At 43.5% G+C, this 19,007-nt stretch overlaps 1 protein-coding gene across 7 annotated transcripts in view; it reads left to right on the forward strand.

The window, feature by feature from the left end:
- The window catches only part of EPHA6 (EPH receptor A6), a 750,202-nt gene that overhangs the window by 700,411 nt on the left and 30,784 nt on the right, over positions 1–19,007 (forward strand). For all 7 annotated transcript variants that reach the window (XM_053308757.1, XM_053308759.1, XM_053308758.1 and 4 more), the window contains one exon: positions 6,866–7,015. In XM_053308757.1, coding sequence (XP_053164732.1) covers positions 6,866–7,015 — 150 coding nt within the window. The remainder of the gene's footprint in view (positions 1–6,865; positions 7,016–19,007) is intronic.

The raw sequence follows: 19,007 nt of genomic DNA on the forward strand, positions 1-19,007 counted from the left end.
AACTAGCATGCATAATAATAAATAAATAAATAAATAAATAATAATAATAAAATAAAATGTTACTATAGAAGATCCACCAGATAAATGTGCTGATCTGACCATAAATTAATCCTTGTTTCCTTATTCACATTAATATTAAATTTGCACAAGTTGAGTAACCTCAAGGATTAAGCCCTTTTAGGTGATCAGTTTCATTAAATTGTTTACAAACTTCACTGAAAGAGCCAGCACACAATCTGAAAGTGATGTTACTACCAATTCAGTTATTCATCTTGGTAGAAAGAGAAATGCTTCAGTAGTGTCATTTTTTAAAGAATTGTCATGTAACATAGTTTCCAAATGATGACTGATAAAAGAAAAACATACTTCTGAAATTTAATTTTCAAAATATATGTAGTTTGCCACTGTTTCAGTTAAATCACCTACAGGAAGATGTTGCATCCATTTTTCATAGTTACATTTAACTCTTTAAATGTTTATTCTAGCCAGGTTTGCAGATAAGTGAGAATTCCTTAGCGGCAGAGGAGCATAAAGAGTAATATAAATAAATACAGCAGGTAGGACTAGAGCAGATAGATCTGACTAACTACAGATGGCTTCAGTGTGGGGAAAAGAACCACAAACAATGTATTGAAGTAGTTCCAGCCTTCAAACAAGCCCTTCATGACAATTATCTAGTGCTGAAGGATGCATCAGATGTTACAAGAATACGAATACAATGAATATTTATATACCACTTTTCAACAAAAGTTCCCAAAGTGGTTTAAAGGTAAAGTGTGCCGTTGAGTCGGTGTCGACTCCTTTTTCTTTTTCTTTGGTAGAATACAGGAGGGGTTTACCATTGCCATCTCCTGCGCAGTATGAGATGATGCCTTTCGGCATCTTCCTATATCGCTGCTGCCTGATATAGGTGCTTCCCATAGTGTAGGAAGCATACCAGCAGGGATTCAAACCAGCAAACTCATGCTTGCTAGGCAAGTCATTTCCCGCTGCGCCATTAGGTGGCTTCCAAAGTGGTTTACAAAGATATAAATACATAAATGAAATTGCATATAGATAGATAGATATAGATATAGATATAGATATGAATAAGACACCAACAACAGCCATTGGAAGGATGGATGTTAGATGTGCTGGGGATGGATGGGTCTAGTTGCTCTCCCCCTGCTAAATAAAGAGAACTGCCATTTTAAAAGGGTGCCTCTTTGCTCTGTTAGCAGGGGCTAACAAGAAAGTGGCAATAGAGAATGTGTGAATGATTGCCATAATCTTTCCACACTTCTGGGTATTGTGTAATGGGGAACTTACCCATCTTTTTCATGGGCAAGATCTGTGGGCTGTAGCCACAATGGAAGCACATGCATTTCACAGCTTAACTGTGCTGATGGTGTGCAGATGGACAAGCTCTGATAAGTTAACCAAAGCAACAAATCATAGAAGCATCCATTTCGTCTATTGCTACAGCACTTGTTTCCTTAAATAAGATCTGTATTTGGGGTAGGAAGTGTTAGAACTGTAGTTTGGGGTTACAGAAAGTGTGGCTCTTAGAACCCGAAAAACTTAGTGTTAACTGTGTTCATGTCTTTAGGACAATGTGCCTGTTTCCAGCTCAGAAGACTTGTGGGTTTCTGTCTTAAATGTTTCATTACAACAGTGGTCCTGCTGCAACAATATGTTGCACTGAGTGAATGATCTGACACTCACTCACTCATTAGATAAGGGGGTTGTGGAAACACATGCTGGCATCTGGTCTCAGAGCTTCAATAAAGAATAATTCAGTAGGCAGCAGACGAAAACAGGCGACATCATAAGCATTTGAATAGTAACTCTACTGCTGTGTTATAGCAGGAAATCCAAATTAGCATTTCCCTGAGCTCATTATAAATGTAAGAATCAAGGTAAAAATGCAATGTGGGTTCAAAGGATTAAAAAATGCTTGTTCATGTAAAAGTCCGACTGTATGATGACACAGTCTGGATCTATTTGCTACAGAAATTACATATTGATAAGAATTGATATTTATTTTAATTTGGTGATGCAGCACTTTGTTTAGAACAATACTGTTAATAGATATTTGTCATTGTATCAGTATTATCAGAAGGAAACGCCTAGCAGGGCTAGAGGGTTTTTTTTATTATTATTATTACTTTCATCAGGCAATGAAGTATTATTGTAGCTGTGCTGAAACAAATGTGCCCTTCTATTATTCATAAACAGATATGACTTAGTCTCAGTTTTCACATTGCTCTACAGGAAGTGTAAAGGATTTCTTGCATAAAAGTATACTTTACAAAAGTAATTAAGTAATGAAATTTCCCATTCCTGTGCATATATTGGCTTTCATAAAAGATGTACTGTCTGTATGAATATTAACAATGTAATTTCCTTTAGCCATTAGGAGTAACATAAGAGATTGTCTTATGTCACACCAGTAAATGTCATCCACAGAAGAAATGTACCTCTGTGCATCTTGTTTGCCATTCCTATTTTTATTTTTGTTTTCTCTGTTTTGCCATTCCTATTTTTATTTTTTATTTTCCTACCAAAGGAAAATTATCCAGGAACAATATATGTAAAGTGAATAATAGTAAAGTATAATAGTAAACAGTATAGACTAGGAACATTCTTCAAAAAGTCAATGACAGTACAATCCTATGTTTGTTTACCCAGAAGTAAGTCTCAGTGTCTTTAATAGGACTTCCACCCTAGTAAAAATTTAGAAACAACTTAGAATTGAATTTAGAATTGCTAGCCTAGTTAGCAGTGCTTCCAAGTAACTGAACTGGAGTGCAGACATGCCCTTGAACTGTTGTGAAGCAGCAACACTAAAGTAGGAAAAGAAAGGGGAAAGCAGACGAGGATCCCTAAAGCATCTGCATTGCCCTCATTTCTTGGCTATTATTTGCCTGGGGACTATGAAGGTGCATCCCACCAATACCCAGTAGTCTCAATAACTTCCCCTCTGCCAATTTGAGTATCCTTCAGATACCCGATGACTCTTATAAATTGCTTCCCTTGTGGTGGGTAGTGTTTTGCCATAGGATGGGTACCATACAGTGATTAACTACTCTCTTCGGATTGTAATAAAGGATTGTTTATTGTGGGGGAAATTAAGAAGAAATATTTAAACAGGATAATTAGAAAATTTGTTTTTGAAACTAGGTGGGGGAAAACAGGACTGAAGGAGTTGTCTAATTAAACAGGGCTTAGCCCAAAGCCCTGATCCAGCCTCCTTTTCTCTACCCCAGTAACACTCACACACTGAGGCAGCATCAAAATATAAGGGATCTCCCCCCCCCCCCTTTAACTTGACTCTAATTGTTGTTGGGAAGCATTGGAAAGTTGGGCACCAGGAATTCTGCTGCAGCTGAACAGCTACTGTCCTGGGTCTTTACCTTGACTTCTGTCTCAAGTGCAAAGTCTGGTCCTCCACTCTGTCACTGGCCAGTTAAATTTAACTATTAGGCTCCTTTACAATGACATATCTTCACTAGCCAGCTGCTCCCTTAGCTGTTAGGCGTCCAAGGGTGCAATAGCTAAGCTCCTTATGCAAGGTGCTCAGACCAAACACTCACCTCTTGGGCAGAGGCATCCTTCCTGCTCTTCCTTAACTTTCTTAGTGACCAGCTCTTAAATGTCTGCACCTCTCTTCAGTGACCAACATTATGAGTAATCCTAATGGCAATCATGGAATTTGCAGTTCTATTATAGAGAACCGGTGGTTGTGCTAGCAGTGTTACCATATTTATCCCCATTTTTGCAAGTGGGGAAACCTGAGGTAAGATTGCTAGCAGAACTGCTTATTCTCTACAGCTGCAACACTACTTCCAGGTCTGCAGCAGCCATTACTGTTAGGATTGCGTATCATGGCGGCCAGTATTTTCAGGATAAACCTATACCACATATATCAGTCTCACGGGATTTTCTCTCATGTGTTTGAAGAATCAGAGTTTGTTTATAGCCTGTCAAATAATTTAGGAAAATGTTAAAATGAGAACTTAATTATGGCAAATATTAAAGGTAATAATTGCAGTCCTGTTCAGTCTGTTTTGTTTGTTCTGTTTTTGCAGTTGGCACTCTTCCTGCAATGTTTCATAAGCATTTAGATGTTATTAAAGATGTCACAATATGTGGTGTGATTAATGACATGAGTGTTAAAAAAAACATAAAATGTCTCAAATGCTTTTGGTATTTAATTATGATACTGTTCTAGCAATGTCATATTAGTAGATGAAATTGCAGGGAGTTAGTGGATGAAATGGAAGATAAGTCTGTCTGTCTGTCTGTCTGTCTGTCTATGCTAATAGTCCTCTCCAGACCTTCTTTATTGCATAAATAAAAACATAAGAGAACTACAACAGAGAACAAACATTTCAACATAAACACGTCAGCTCCAGTGTTGAAACCAGTAACACACAGCTTTGCTTTCTAAATACTAGCAAAGAGAAACACAATGGAGGAGGAGGGTAAGACAGCAAATTCCTTCATACACCCTTTAATGACCTATATACCAATTTATTTCCGTTCTTCCGTGCTATTAACTTCAAGTTTCAGTTGGTCTATATATAATGCTTCCTTTATCTTTCTTTTAAGTGTGCCATGTTCTGACTCCAAAATGCATACTTTGAGTGGCATTGTTATTCCATTATGTTTATTTTTCATATGTGTCAACCATGGTCTTTCCCTGTTTATGTATTTAGAATCTGCTAGATGGTCTTTAAATCTGGTAAATAAATGTCTTCCAGTTTCCCCTATATAACATTCACCACTATAGTGAACAGCCCCTCCTCACCCCCTAAAGAGTAAACCAGAAGTGAACCCTGTCTTGACTGACAGGCTGGTGAACTCCAGAGCTCAGCTAATCAGCACACCAGGTGAGTGGGACCTAGAGAGCCAAGAGGATGAAGAGAAGGTCCCTTTGTTAGAAGGAATCAGGCTGGGGGTGAGAGCAGGACGTATGTCATGGAGGATGGCTGCAGATCCTTGAGAGACAGGATTGCTGGAGGCTTGATTCTCATCAGGTGGTGGGTGAATTTTCAAGGAAAAGGAGATTCAGTCTAGGGGAAAGTTTGTTTAGTCAGACTGTGCATTAGATGTTTGTTTGTTTTCGTGTGCTTTGCATATCCCTGAAATGGTTCTATTGTTGTTTACCTGTAACATAACTAGGCTAAGCCTGTGCCCATCCAGCTAGGGCATCACAAAAGACTCTGTAAGCTTTTTAAATGTGCTTTTGTATTTCCTTACATCCATGTTATTTGCAACTGGGTAACCATGATTTTTAAAGTCTGCCATCCCAACATCATCTGGGGTGCTTTTTGAAGTATTCTTGTAACCTGCTGAGTATTCCTTTTACTTGTAACTAAAAACTGAGAGAGCATCAGATGGAAGCTGTCTGTAGAATTCTGAATAAATTTGTTGTTTGTTTGCAATTTTAACAAGCCTCTTTGAGTGGATTTTTAACTCAGGAAAGTGGGGCCGGAAGAGTTTTTTCTGGTGCATCAGGCCTAATTATGTTCACCAGTTCTGCCAGTTTTCTCACCACATGTAAGCTTACACGTGGAACGTTTTTGTACTTTTCCAATAGCAAAAGAAGGAGAGTTTCCCTGGGATTCCCACCCAAGCCCAGCAGTGGGGTGGGGGGGGTCAAAGTGTCAATAATTGGGTGGTGGTGGCAGCCTATAAAGAGACGGGAAAGTTTTGGAGAGAAGCCTTCTTTTGGAAAGCATGGAGGGGATGATTCAGCATTTTTCTTCCCCTTACTTGGTCTTGCTCTGAGACAAAGACTAGTAATCTGCTACTGCCACATTCTACACAAGATTTTATAAACAATCCCCTTCCATTTACAACTACCTTCCCCATTTTCACAGACTGGGGAGGCTTTAATTTCACACTTTTTGTCTTATAATCTTGATCTTACTAACTGTCACTTTAAAGTCTTGGCTGTTTGGCATACCACATTGGCCTTGATCCCATATTTTCTTAGACTTCTCTGGCACTGCCTAATAAAATTATATGAAATAAAGGGGATCTTCAGGACTGGCAATCCTCCTACATATTTTGTCCCCGCTGATCTTAAGGGGAATTTATACCTATTAAGATCTGCTAGATTCTAGCTCATTCTGTGGCCTGCCCTCTATGTTCCTGGGAATAAACTTCAGCTGCCTTTTTAACAATATTGTGTAGAATGTGGTGAATGCTATATAGGAAAAACTGGAAGACATTTTGTTACCAGAGTTAAAGAACATCTAGCAGATTCTAAATACATAAACAGGGAAAGACCATGGTCGACACATATGAAAAATAAACCTAATGGAATAACAATGCCACTCAAAGTATGCATTTTGGAGTCAGAACATGGCACACTTAAAAGAAAGATAAGGGAAGCATTATATATAGACCAACTGAAACTTGAAGTTAATAGCAAGAAAGAACGGAAATAAATTGGTATATAGGTCATTAAAGGGTGTATGAAGGAATTTGCTGTCTTACCCTCCTCCTTCATTGTGTTTCTTTTTGCGAGTATTATGGCAAAGCTGGGTGTTATTGGTTCCCCCCCTCCCTCTACTATGTGCTAACTAGATTGACTGGGGAGAGTTAAGATATAAGAATGCAGATTTTAAACAGTGGAACATTGAACACTGAAGCTGATGTGTTTACGTTGAAATGTTTGTTCTCTGTTGCAGTTCTCTTGTTTTTATTTACGCTATAAAGGTCTGGAGAGGAGTAATGTTGCAGATCCATCATGCATATTGCATTGCCTTTATATCATTCATATATATGCTGTGTGTGTTTATGTGTGTGTTCCTCAGATTATTTCATGAGGAATAAAATCTATACACCGAGGATTTTTCAACATGTTTTCCAGGGTGGAAAAATTCCCATAAGATGGACAGCTCCTGAAGCTATAGCCTACAGGAAATTTTCTTCAGCCAGTGATACATGGAGTTATGGGATTGTCATGTGGGAAGTGATGTCATATGGAGAAAGACCATATTGGGAGATGTCTAACCAGGATGTAAGTATTTCCAGGCAAAAACTTTATTCATAAAAATAGATGTTGTCTAAAATGATTCACTAACGTGAGAAACTACTCAAAGTAATCCCATTGAAATTAGAAGGACATTTTAGGCATTACCTAATTTGCCCTTTTAATTTCAATGAGATTATTTTGACCACTTTTTCTCATCATGTGAGCCCTTGTCTTTAGTACACTGGTTATTGCCTTGTTGAACATAATATATTCAGGGCAAGGTCTATACCATTCCAAAATTACCATGCCAAACTCCACTATTGTGAATGGGGTAAAACATATAGGCCAAATTCAAAAGTAACACAAAACCAGAGTTAAAAGGGGAAGCAGCTGGAACTCCATTACTTTCAAATTCGTGACACTGCAGTTTTGAGCTGAAAGCAACCTGCAGTTTGCCTCACCAAATTCCAATTTGAACCTTCAGTTTGCTGTAAGTTTCACTGCTGAGACCAAGGTCTGACCGCTGAAGCATTACGTCCAATCCCAGACATCGCCATAACCATGGTTTTGTGCCGATGAAACTGCAATCATGAGTCGGCAGCGCAGACCTGCCCAGGACCATGCCCACTCTATGACTGTGGGGCTTCTCACTGGCCACCTCTCCGAGCACCAGACCCACCCCTCCTGACACTTATCCAGCTATGGAGTTTCCCGACAACAGGGACACTGCCACATCCCATCCCAAGCTTGTCAGCCTGTCAAGTGGCAAAGTCTCACAGAGGAATTCCCTCTTCCCACTCTGTCCCTTGTCACCCCATCACAGTGCTGGGAGGGAAACAAATAGCTGGAGGCGTACCCAGGGTCCGGCTTAAAAGGCAGCCTCAACCAGGGATTCTTGAGCAGCCAAGTTCAATTTTTTTTCCACAGAACTGTTAGGGAAGGGGGCCCCAGCTCCTTTCTCTTGGAGTTTGAGGTCCCTAAGCTTACTCATGAAAAGAGATGGGCAACAGGGTCGGCATTGTCATCCCTAATAAGGGAGACTCCTCCTCTGTGATAATGATAGATGCTGACCTGGGATGGACAGCGCTCACTCAAGAGAGTGTCTGGTGTTAGAACCAAGGAAGGGCATTTTTCTATGATCAGGTTCTTATTGCTCTAGGGGAAAGAGGCAGTTCCTGAGGGTCCCACAAGTTTAGCCAGGGCCTGAATCTCATTGGCACCCAGAGGCTTATATGGTGTAATCTCTTCGGTCTCCACAAGTGGATTATTTATTCATTTATTCGATTTATATACCACCCTTCCAAAATGGCTCAGGGAGGTTTGCAGCAGAATAAAAACAATTAAAACCAATTAACAATTAAAATCAAAATGATAAAAACAGAATAAAACCAATTAAACATTCAAACAGCTAAAAACCCAGGAAAACCAGAGCAAACTTTTAAACAATTTAAAATTATTTACAGCAGTTTAAAAACCCTGGAAGGCCAGGCCAAACAAATAGGTTTTAAGAGCTCTCCTGAAATTACTCTCCTGAAAGACAGTAATGAACTCAAATTATGGATTTCTGCCGGGACTGCATTCCATAGCCCAGGAGCGGCTATAGAGAAGGCCTGCCTCTGAGTCACCACCAGATGAACCGGTGGTAACTGGAGACAGACCTCCTCAGATGACCTTAATGTGTGGTGGGGATCATACAGAAGAAGGCGCTCTCTAAGATAAATTGGACCTAATCCATGCAGCGCTTTAAAGGTAATAACCAGCACTTTGTCTTTCGCCAGGAAACATATCTGCAGCCAGTGTAACTGTTTCAAGACAGGCATAATATGGTCTATCCAGGTTGCCCCAGAGACCAATCTGGATGCTGCATTTTGAACTGAAGTTTCCAAACTATGAACAAAGGCAGCCCCATGTAGAGTGCATTGCAATAGTCAATCCTGGAGGTTAAAATCTGATGCACCACTGTTTTGAGGTCATTCTCTTCAAGGAATGGGCACAGCTGTTGAATCAGCCGAAGCTGATAGAAAGCACTCCTGGTCATGGCCTCCACCTGAGATACCACGGTGAGGCCTGGGTCCAGGAGTACTCTCAAGCTCCCAGGTGATCCAGAAGGATACCATAGTTGATGGTATCGAATGCTGCCAAGAAATCTAGAAGAACCAGCAGAGTCGCACTCCCTCTGCTGGTTCCCAGTAAAGGTCATCCATCAGGCCGACCAAGGCTGTCTCAACCCCATAGCCAGCTCTAAAGCCAGTTTGAAATGGGTCTAGATAATCAGTTTCCTCCAAAACTGCCTGGAGCTGGTTGGCCACCACCCTCTCATTCACCTTGCCCAATCAAGGGAGATTGGAGATTGGCCTGTAAATATCCATCACTAAGGGGTTCAGGGAAGGCTTCTTAAGGAGCAGTCTAACCATTGCCTCCTTCAGACAAGGAGGCACCCTACCCTCTCTCAGCGATGTATTTATGATATTAACTAGGCCACCTCCAACGATCTCCCTGCTAGATAGAAGTAGCCAAGTCAGGCAAGGATTCAGAGAACAGGTGGTAGGCCGCACCACCCAAAGCAGCTTGTCCACATCCTTGGGAGTCACAGATTGAAACTGATCCAACCTAACACTGCAAGAAGGATTGCTGGACACCTCCGCCATAGACCTTGCACAAATAGTGGAGTCCAAGTCTGCCCAAATACTGGAAATCTTGTTCACAAAGAACCCATTAAAAGCATCACAGCAGAATGACCCTGGGGACTAATTTTAAGTAGTAGGAACAGAGACTAAACTCCTCACAACCCGGGATACCTCTGCTGAGCGCAAACCTACAGTCGCAATGCGCACAGACCAAAATCTCTTTTTCGCTGCACGCACCGCTATCTCATAAGTCTTCAAATGGGTCACATGCTGCATCCTGTCTGATTCGAACCGAGTTCTCCTCCACTTGCATTCTAGTCGCCTACCCAACCGCTTCAGCCCCTGCAACTCCTCAGTATACCAAGGGGCCATTTTTGAAGCAGGTCAGAAGGGACGCTTAGGAGCAATCATGTCTACTGCCCTGATGAGTTCCCTGTTCCAGGTTCCCACCAGAGTATTGATAGAATCACCGGCCGCACCAATATCAAAATCCTCCAAGGCCTTTTGAAATCCTACTGGGTCCAGCAGCCTTTTTGGACGGACCATCCTAATTTGTCCACCACCCCTGAAAGGGTGGATTGTGGCTGTGAAACCAACCTTAACCAGGTAGTGGTCTGTCCATGACAATGTGGAAACCACCGGATCCCCCAACCATGGAACACCCCCCTGATCTGAATAAAAGACCAAATAGATTGCATGGCCGTCAACATGAGTTGGTTCAGAAACTAAATGGGATAGGCCCATAGTTGTCATGGCCGCTATGAACTCCTGAGCCGCACCAGACAAGCCAGCCCAAAAGTGAATGTTGAAGTCCCCCAACACCAAAAGTCTAGAAGACTCCAACATCAACTCCATGACCAGCTCGGACAGCTCAGTTAGGGAGTCAGTTGGGTAGCGGGGTGGATGGTACACCAACAGAATCTCCAATCTATCCCTTGTTCCCAGCCTCAAAAATATGCACTCAGTATAAGTCAACTGTCTCACAGGGGCCCTGGTAAGGGAAATGGTATTCTTATGGACCACAGCCACTCCACCCCCTGCCCGCTTCCCCTAGCTTGCTCCATGACAGAGTAACCTGGTGGGAGAGGCTGAGCCCACACTGGACCACTCACCTCCCCCAAGAGTTATACATGCCAGGTCTCAGTTATACATGCCAGGTCTCAGTTATACATGCCAGGTCAGCTCACTCATCCACGATCAAATCGTGGACAATTTCAGTCTTATTCTGAACTGACTCGGCATTCAAGAGGAGCAAGGCCAGACTCTGTGGGTCGTTGGAGCTGCTCCCCAAGGCCTGAGAGTTGACAAAGCAGTTGGAAGTACAAACAGTTACTAAATTACTGATTTCCCTTCCCCTGTAATGGCCAGCTGCTCTGCCAGTACCAATTCTTCTATTCCCCACCACTACAGTAATAGCTGCCCCATAAATGCCGGGAGCATTTATGAGAGTCCAAACACATATTTACAAAAGGCCTGGCACAACACAACCCCCCAGCCATCAGTCCCACCCTTAAAGGCCTGGCCCCAAAGGCCTGCCCCCTTTGGAGAGCCTCCTTGTTTTTAAGCCTGCAAGCCCCGAAAGCAGCTCCCAGGACAAGAGACAGGTGGTGCAGTTCAACAATCTGGGAGGCTGGCAGCCAGCCAGCTGGATCTTGGCAACAGACGAGGCTGCTCCCTGTCTAGGCTGGAGTTTCCACAGGAGGCAAAGGGGCCATTTGGTGAGTCTTGCATCCCCCCTGTTACCTTCCCATTTGTGGGAGTAAGTGGGATTAGTGGGAGTACAGTGTGGAGGGGGGTGGCATCTCTGCAAACTGCTTCAAAAGGTGATGAATTTTCTCTACCATAAGTGCCCTTCTTTTATGTGGGATCATGTTCTAATTCCATATTAGCACCTCTCTCAATATCTTCAAGACTTTAGAAGAAAGTCTCTGCCTCCCAGGGCCCTTTTGTGCCCCCCAATAAGTCTGTCAATTTGGTGCCTCCTACAGATTTCCTCATAATCTTTGTTTTAGTCAAAGCACATACAGGTTTGAGTTCCCCTTCCTCTGATCCTTCGTTTTGCATAGAGAACATCTGATCAATGATTTCCCATTTTTCATCAACTGCCCCCCCTCCCAGGCGGGTAAGGTGGAGGCAAAGGAGCATGCACATCCCTCTGAGCATCGAACACTTAGTGTGTGAATCAACACTAGTGACAGTAGCAATTACAGTGGACTGCACCCATAACTGTTTGGTTAATTTATTTATTTTAGAATGATCCAAATCAGATTGTTTCCAGTCCTTCTCCTCACGCTTCAAAATCAAATTAAAAGCAGTTTCGGCATCCTTCCCCTTTTTCGCCAAAATTTCCATATCTCCTTCCATTTTTAAAATCTTCCCTTCCAACCTTTTTATAGTTACATCTTTCTGAAGGCAAACCTGAGTCAGGCTCAGGATCTGGCCGGATAAGGAAGAGTTTTGACTGGAAATTTTACTATATAACATCTTCTGACCATCAGACTGTGATTTGAATTCCTGAAATTTTGTCTGGGCTGCTTGTGATTGACTATGCAGTTTATGGACCTCTGTTTCCAAAGCATTAGAGACCAAGTATAAACCCCAAGACACACCCGTTTATTTGTTTGTTTCTGGAAAGGGCGTTTCCCCCTGCTTTCTCAATTGATCAAACTGAGCCTGTAGATCTGATGAAGCCTTAGGCCCCTCGAAAACGTGCTCAGTCCATGGTTTGAGCCTTTGCTTTTTAAATATGTTAACAATGGGGCGTCTGTCTCTGTGGCTAAGGCAGGTCCCTGATCCATTATGAGAGAGCTTCAAATCCCTGAGGCTAATGTGCCACAAGAACCAGGAGTCCAACAAAGGTCCTAACCGCCCCCCCCACCTGCCCTTAAGCAGAATCACAGTTCCCTGAAACAGCCCAGTGAGCCTATACCAAGCAGGCACCAGTCCCCTCAGAACCACTCAGTAAGCACATGAAAAATAGCCAGTAAACATGTGAAACAAACAAACATCCCAAACAATCACACTAAGCAAACATTCCAAACAAAAGAAGCTCCAAATTCCTTTCCTACCAAAAAGGTCCAGAAAATAGAAGGAACCCCTATCAACAAGAGGACCACCACAAGAACATCACTAAAAGTGCTCAAAAAGTCCTCCCAGCAAACAGGCATGAGGCATGAGGGAACCGAGGCCATAAAGAAACACAAAAGTCTAACCCCTCCCGTGGTAATGATCTAAGGTCTTTCTCTCTTCTCTTGGTTTCTTCCCCTCTAGTAGAGGGAGATCTAGTAGAGGTAGAAGGTGGAAGAAATCCCTGAACCAAGAGAAGAGAGAGAAAGAAAATCAGGGCCCCCAATAGCCCCATGTGTTCCAGAAGCCTGGAGGGTCTGGGCAAAATGGCTTGGCATTAATATCTAAGAGGTTGGGACATCAAAATTCCCTCTTCCTAAAGGGGAAAAGAGCATTCAGAAGTCTAGGTACTTTGCCTTTTGCTTGGCTTGTTCTGCTCCTCCACAACCCATGAAAACACAGAGAGGAATGATTAAAAAACTAACAGCCTTTATTCTCACCCAAATCTTGACAGCCTTTAGCAAACAACTGTATGAGACAATTTCAGAGTTCAGGCACCAAGTTCTTGGCATCGATTAGAAATTGGCTGTCTGGAAATTGAAAGCTAACTACCTTCACACCTTTCCCCTTCCTGTCTCCCTCCCTTCTCTCTTTTCTATGGTTTCTTGAAGTTGTTGTTCCTTGAAGATATGTCCCTTTGTTCTCTCATCCTCCGCCCTTATATCCTGTCTTAGAGTCACCCACTCAATTCTGTCTCCTTGTTTGTCTCAATAATCATTGGACAGAAGAATTCGGACCACTGATAACCTACAACCTAATTTGTCACCCCTTTGTGGCCTATAAATCAATTGGTCAAGCATATTGTGAGCAGAATTTGCACAGTTGATACCTGCAAAATCTGTATCTAGGTGTTTTTAATGAAACTACCTGTAGCACAGCTGCATCATACAGATCTTTCTGTGGTTTATGCTCATCCTGTCAAACCACCTTTGAAGTAGAACTCAGGCTAAACTGGGAAAGTTGAAGGTGCACTTGGTCAAGCCCTTTGATGTACCCCCGAAATGACACCCTTTGACATTTGTAAACTGTTTGAAACTTCTTAAAAAACAGATCATAGTGGAGACAGCAGTGAGGGCATGTTGCTGCCATCATAGGCCCAAAAGCCTATTTTTTCCTAAAACCATTGTCAAGCAGACTGGTCAACCTCGCCATAAAAAAAGTCCTTCCTGGGGTCTAGCACTGGCCATGGAGACAGCCCCTCACAACTCTTGAGAAGAACCATCAGGGGGGAGAGAGTTGCCGAGCAGAATCACTAATAATGTGTGATGACAAAACAACCTCTTCTCCCACGGACAGCTCTCTCAGGAGAGTGTCAGGCCATTGGGGCTCTATATCGAGCAAGGTTGCTCATGGATACCCTAGCCACCAATCTCCCTGTCTTGGCAACTGCTGCCAAGTCACTGTGAAAGTGTGCACCCTGCCAGCCTGTCCACCCATGTGGACCTGTGTAACCTTGCTTGTGCCTCAAAACAGTGACCCTGCTCTCCTGGGGTCCCTGGAAATTGGAGCTCCCCTCTCCTGCAATTCCCTGTGCCAGCAGATCTGCATAACGGCACAACCCCAGACCAAACTCAGCAATTTTGAATGGGTGTAAAGATCCATCCACACACCCAGTGTTGCCCCCATCCTCACACACGGCCAGGGTTTGACACATGGAGCATCAAAATCTCCTTTGGGTGCATGCAGGGCTTCACAGGGAAGGTGGGGTTGCAGTACTTCTGTCTTTTTCTGTGGAGAGTTGGGAGCCCCACACAAGTGGGGGCCTCTTTATTGAGTTGGCTCAACTTGTGAGCATGCAGTCCAATGGAAAACCTAGGGATTAAAACCCCATGGTCCTCTCCAGTAAGCTGGCCCTCTCATGAGAGGGATAGCCCACCAGCAGCAAGCTGCCAGTGGAACAGGAGTGTAGTTTGGTCTGCATGGACTGCTTTAAGGAGCTGATCCATCGCAACAACTTCCCAGGTCACGGTGGGACAGGCTCACCACCCCCTGGATCCTTTGCCCTCCCTCACATGCATATCCCCCCTCCTAAGAAGTGTTCATGTTCCCTTCCCTTTCTTAACAGAGAAATAGTACCCTCCAACCCCCATTGTGCTTATGTGGGACTATTTTAGTTTAGAGCTCTTAGGAGGGCAGTAGTGCCATCACCGTCTGAAGAAGCTCTAGCATGGCATGGCATTTAAATGGCAGGCGGGCCACTCCAAAAATGCATGATTGTGCTCGGCATGCCCCCTTCAAGTTCATGGCCAATTGCCGCCACTCCCCTGATGTGCTGGCACTTTGCCCACAGTCTGGCCATGGAGCTTGCTGGGATCAACCTTGGTGGCCAAGGAGCAGGGAGGGGCTCCCCTCTCCTGGAACCAGAGATTGATGGACTGTAGTTGGACAAACACCTGCAGTGTGATTTAAAGTTTAAAATTGAAACTACGGGTTTTCCAATCTCCGGTTTCGTGTTACATCTGAATTCAGCCAATGATTCTCATATGAACTGCACCTGTTTTGGACTATGGCCATTACATATGATTATGCAAGAGTTCACATAACTCTTGCTCTCAGCAGAGCAGGAAAGCAGAGCACATTTCAGCGAGATAGCGGAAAGACAGGTGGCAGAAAATGTAAAGTATGTTGGAAGCAGAGTTATCCTTTTTCTGCATTTTGCTGCAGCTATTCGCTGTTCAGCTTTGGACCTCAGTTTCCACTGTACATATTCAGGGCCACTTGGCTTTCATATAGAAACAGCTACTATCTCTGAATATAACCTTGATTCATTACTTAGAAAGCAGTAGAGAACACTGGATATTCATTTGGCAAGTCCTGAAGCTTATTTAATTTATTGTCAGATAGATAGATAGATAGATAGATAGATACACACACACACACACACACATATACATATACACAAACAGAGTACATCAGTTCAGTTTCAGCTGTTTTCAGTGATATCAACGGCTGACATAATATGCAGCCTGCCGCCTCCATAAGAAATCACTGCAGGGCTCTTGCAGACTTCAAAAGAAACTCCCATACTGCCCTGAGAATTGCAGAAGCTGCAATTCCACAGGTTTCTCCTTTGAGGACAAAGGGCAAAGAGGAGGCAGATTTGGAGCTTCCTTTGAAATCCACAAGAGCCTTGCAGTGGATCCTTATGAAGGCAGTAGGCTGCGTGATATGTCAGCCAATATAGGGAGGGAAACCAATCCCTTTCTGGCAAAGAGAATCACCAGCTAAATACTACTTTAAGTGTGTGAATGAGGATTTCAGATTATGTTGAACTCACTGTGACTTAAACATAGAGCATAAATTTTACACATTATTTATTTTAATATTCATTTTATTACTCCAGTATAACAAATGTTACTTGTTCAAGCAGATCACTGTTTTATGATTGTATTCACTCAAACCTGTAGTAGTGCTGATTAATGCACACTTATGGTGTGTGGCAGACAGAAATGCTCATTAATTGTGGCTGTTTCACAGTATTTCATATCGTATTGCTTAATTAATAGCATCAGCTAGGCTATTGAACTTTCAGTGGAAACTATCATGCTGATGGTGAAACTGGGAGACTTGTTCAATAAATATAGAATTGAATATTTGTGTAATTCAATAAAGTTGCTATGTACAACAGCTATGAGTGAATTGCTTAATTGAGAGAGTTTAAGTACCCCCTTTTTATACAAAATCCTGGAAGTTTTAACTACAAATTCTTCTCCAGGGCTTTTTCACAGCATTCACCATGTCTCCCCCAGATTTCTACTAACCATTTCCACCCCAAAGTCAGACTTTTCTTTCATGTGATGCTTAAACTGGAGCAGGTCTGGGATACTGACTCTTAGAATGTTGTTCCAAAGTCTCAAGTAGCCATTCCCCTAAAGTCAGTAATGCTACAGGGTGACAAGGCAGGCATATGGGATATCTTTGAGTTGCAGTCTTATACCAGTCTAGAACATTTGACCAAAATAGTTATAGAGATTACAGAGAAGGCAAAAAGTAACTTACCAGCAAGAGGTTGCCGATTCGAATCCCCGCTGATTCGCAAGGGCAAGAGGTTGCCAGTTCGAATGCCCACTGGTATGCTTCCCAGACTATTGGGCAGCAGCAATATAGGAAGATGCTGAAAGGCATCATCTCATACTACATGGGAGATGGCAATGATAAACCCCTCCTGTATTTTACCAAAGACAGGCACAGGGCTCTGTGGTCACCACGAGTCAACACCGACTCAACAACACAACTTTAACACAACCTTAAAGCTTGCTATCTGGAAATGTTCCAAGCAATATGTATAGGACAAGCAGCTTGGAAATTTTTTTGCTGTTTCCTGAAATATGATGAAGTCCACAGGCTTTCATGACATTTTCAGGTATCCAAATGGAGATCATAGGAACATAGGAAGCTGCCATATACTAAGTCAGACCATTGGTCCATCTAGCTCAGTATTGTCTACACAGACTGGCAGCGGCTTCTCCAAGGTTGCAGGCAGGAATCCCTCGCAGCCCTATCTTGGAGATGCCAGGGAAGGAACTTGGAGCCTAGATGCTCTTCCCAGAGTGGCTCCATCCCCTAAGGGGAATATCTTACAGTGCTCACATGTGGTCTCCCATTTAAATGCAACCAGGGTGGAGCCTGCTTAGCTAAGGGGACAAGTCATGTTTGCTACCACAAGACCAGCTCTCCTCTCCTAGATCAGTTGCACTTGTACACAAAAACCTAGTAAATGGGGACAATAGATCACATCCAGCAGCACAATAAGGCACATGGAATTTCATTATCACCACTTACATATCCCAGGGCATCAGTGGGCTCCTGCACTATGCACTGTTTATCTGACAGTTGGGCTGGGCTGTTTCATTGAAATCACTCCAGAGTAAGTACAACTGACATCATATTCTTAGGGTATAAAGTACTTTAGTATTGCACACATGCTCTGAGTCTAAGAATGCCTGATTTGAAGTAACATGTTTTGCAGCATTAGGAGGGTGGAGCAAGAGATGCACCCTCACAGAGAGGCAGATGTAGAGCTCAGCCAAAGGTGCAGGGAGGGCACCTTCCTCCAAAATTACTTTTTGGCTTGATGACCTTTATTTCTGGAAGCCAAAAGGTACACTTGGGGGAAGGGGAGGGCAGCGAAAATCATCCCCTTCTCTCCCACTATACATGCTCGGCCATGGGACAGGCCTTTGGCTGAGCACCACAGAAGAGCCTCCATGAGGGTGCAGCTCTTGCTCCACCCTCCTAATGCTGTGCAACACGTGGCCCAATGTGTATTTCTTTTCATCAAAGCAAAAGTAATGGATAGAGAAAAATCCGCTATCCCAAAGGCACTCATAATCTAAAAAGAAACATAGGGGAGACAACTAGTGAAGTGCCCGGTCCAGTCCAGAGGCCATTCTATAGGCCTCTGGACCGGTCCGGGGATGGGCGGTTCGGGTTTGGAAGGATATGGGTGGGGGGTTCCATTAAAGGTGGGGAAGGGTTTACTTACCCCTCCCACCGCTTTCCAACTCTGGCGGCCATATTTAGTATAGCAATGGGGCGGCAGGATACCTCCCTGCCGCCCCTTTCCTCACTTGACTGCAGCCTTTTGCAGTCAAGTGGGGAAAGAGGCAGCAGGGAGGTATCCTGCCGTCCCAATTGCTACAGCGCAAAAGGGTTTTTAAAGCCTTTTGCAAGCAAGCAGGGAAAGGGGCGGCAGGGAGGTATCCTGCCACCCCGATTGCTACAGCGCAGAAGGCTTTTAAAAGCCTTTTGTTAGCAAGCTGGGAAAGGGGCGGCAGGGAGGTATCCTGCCGCCCCATTGCTATAGTAAATACGGCGCCAGAGTTGGAAAATGGCGGGAGAGGTAAGTAAACCCTCCCCCGCCCTTAATGGAACCCCCCACCCCAGTGCCGGACCACAGCTCCACGGTTCCGTGCACACCCCTTGAGACAACAGCAACAATCCCTGGGATGGATACTATGCTGGGATGAATAGTAACCGTTGCTGTACTACTAAATATAACTGCTACTTTAAAAGATACCTTTTTGTCCAGTTGGCAGGGGCCATTCTGTATAGACTGCTAACATCCATAAGAACAGCCCTGCTGGATCATGCCCAAGGCCCATCCAGTCCAGCATTCTGTTTCACACAGTGACCCACCAGATGCCGCTGGAAGCCACAGCATTGTGAGCGTACTATAGGGACATAGGAAGCTGCCATATACTGAGTCAGACCATTGTTCTATCTAGCTCAGTGTTGCCTTCACAGCCTGGCAGCAGCTTCTCCAAGGTTGCAGGCAGGAATCT

Source organism: Hemicordylus capensis, chromosome 3, assembly GCF_027244095.1.
Source record: "Hemicordylus capensis ecotype Gifberg chromosome 3, rHemCap1.1.pri, whole genome shotgun sequence".
NCBI classification, from domain to species: Eukaryota; Metazoa; Chordata; class Lepidosauria; order Squamata; family Cordylidae; genus Hemicordylus; species Hemicordylus capensis.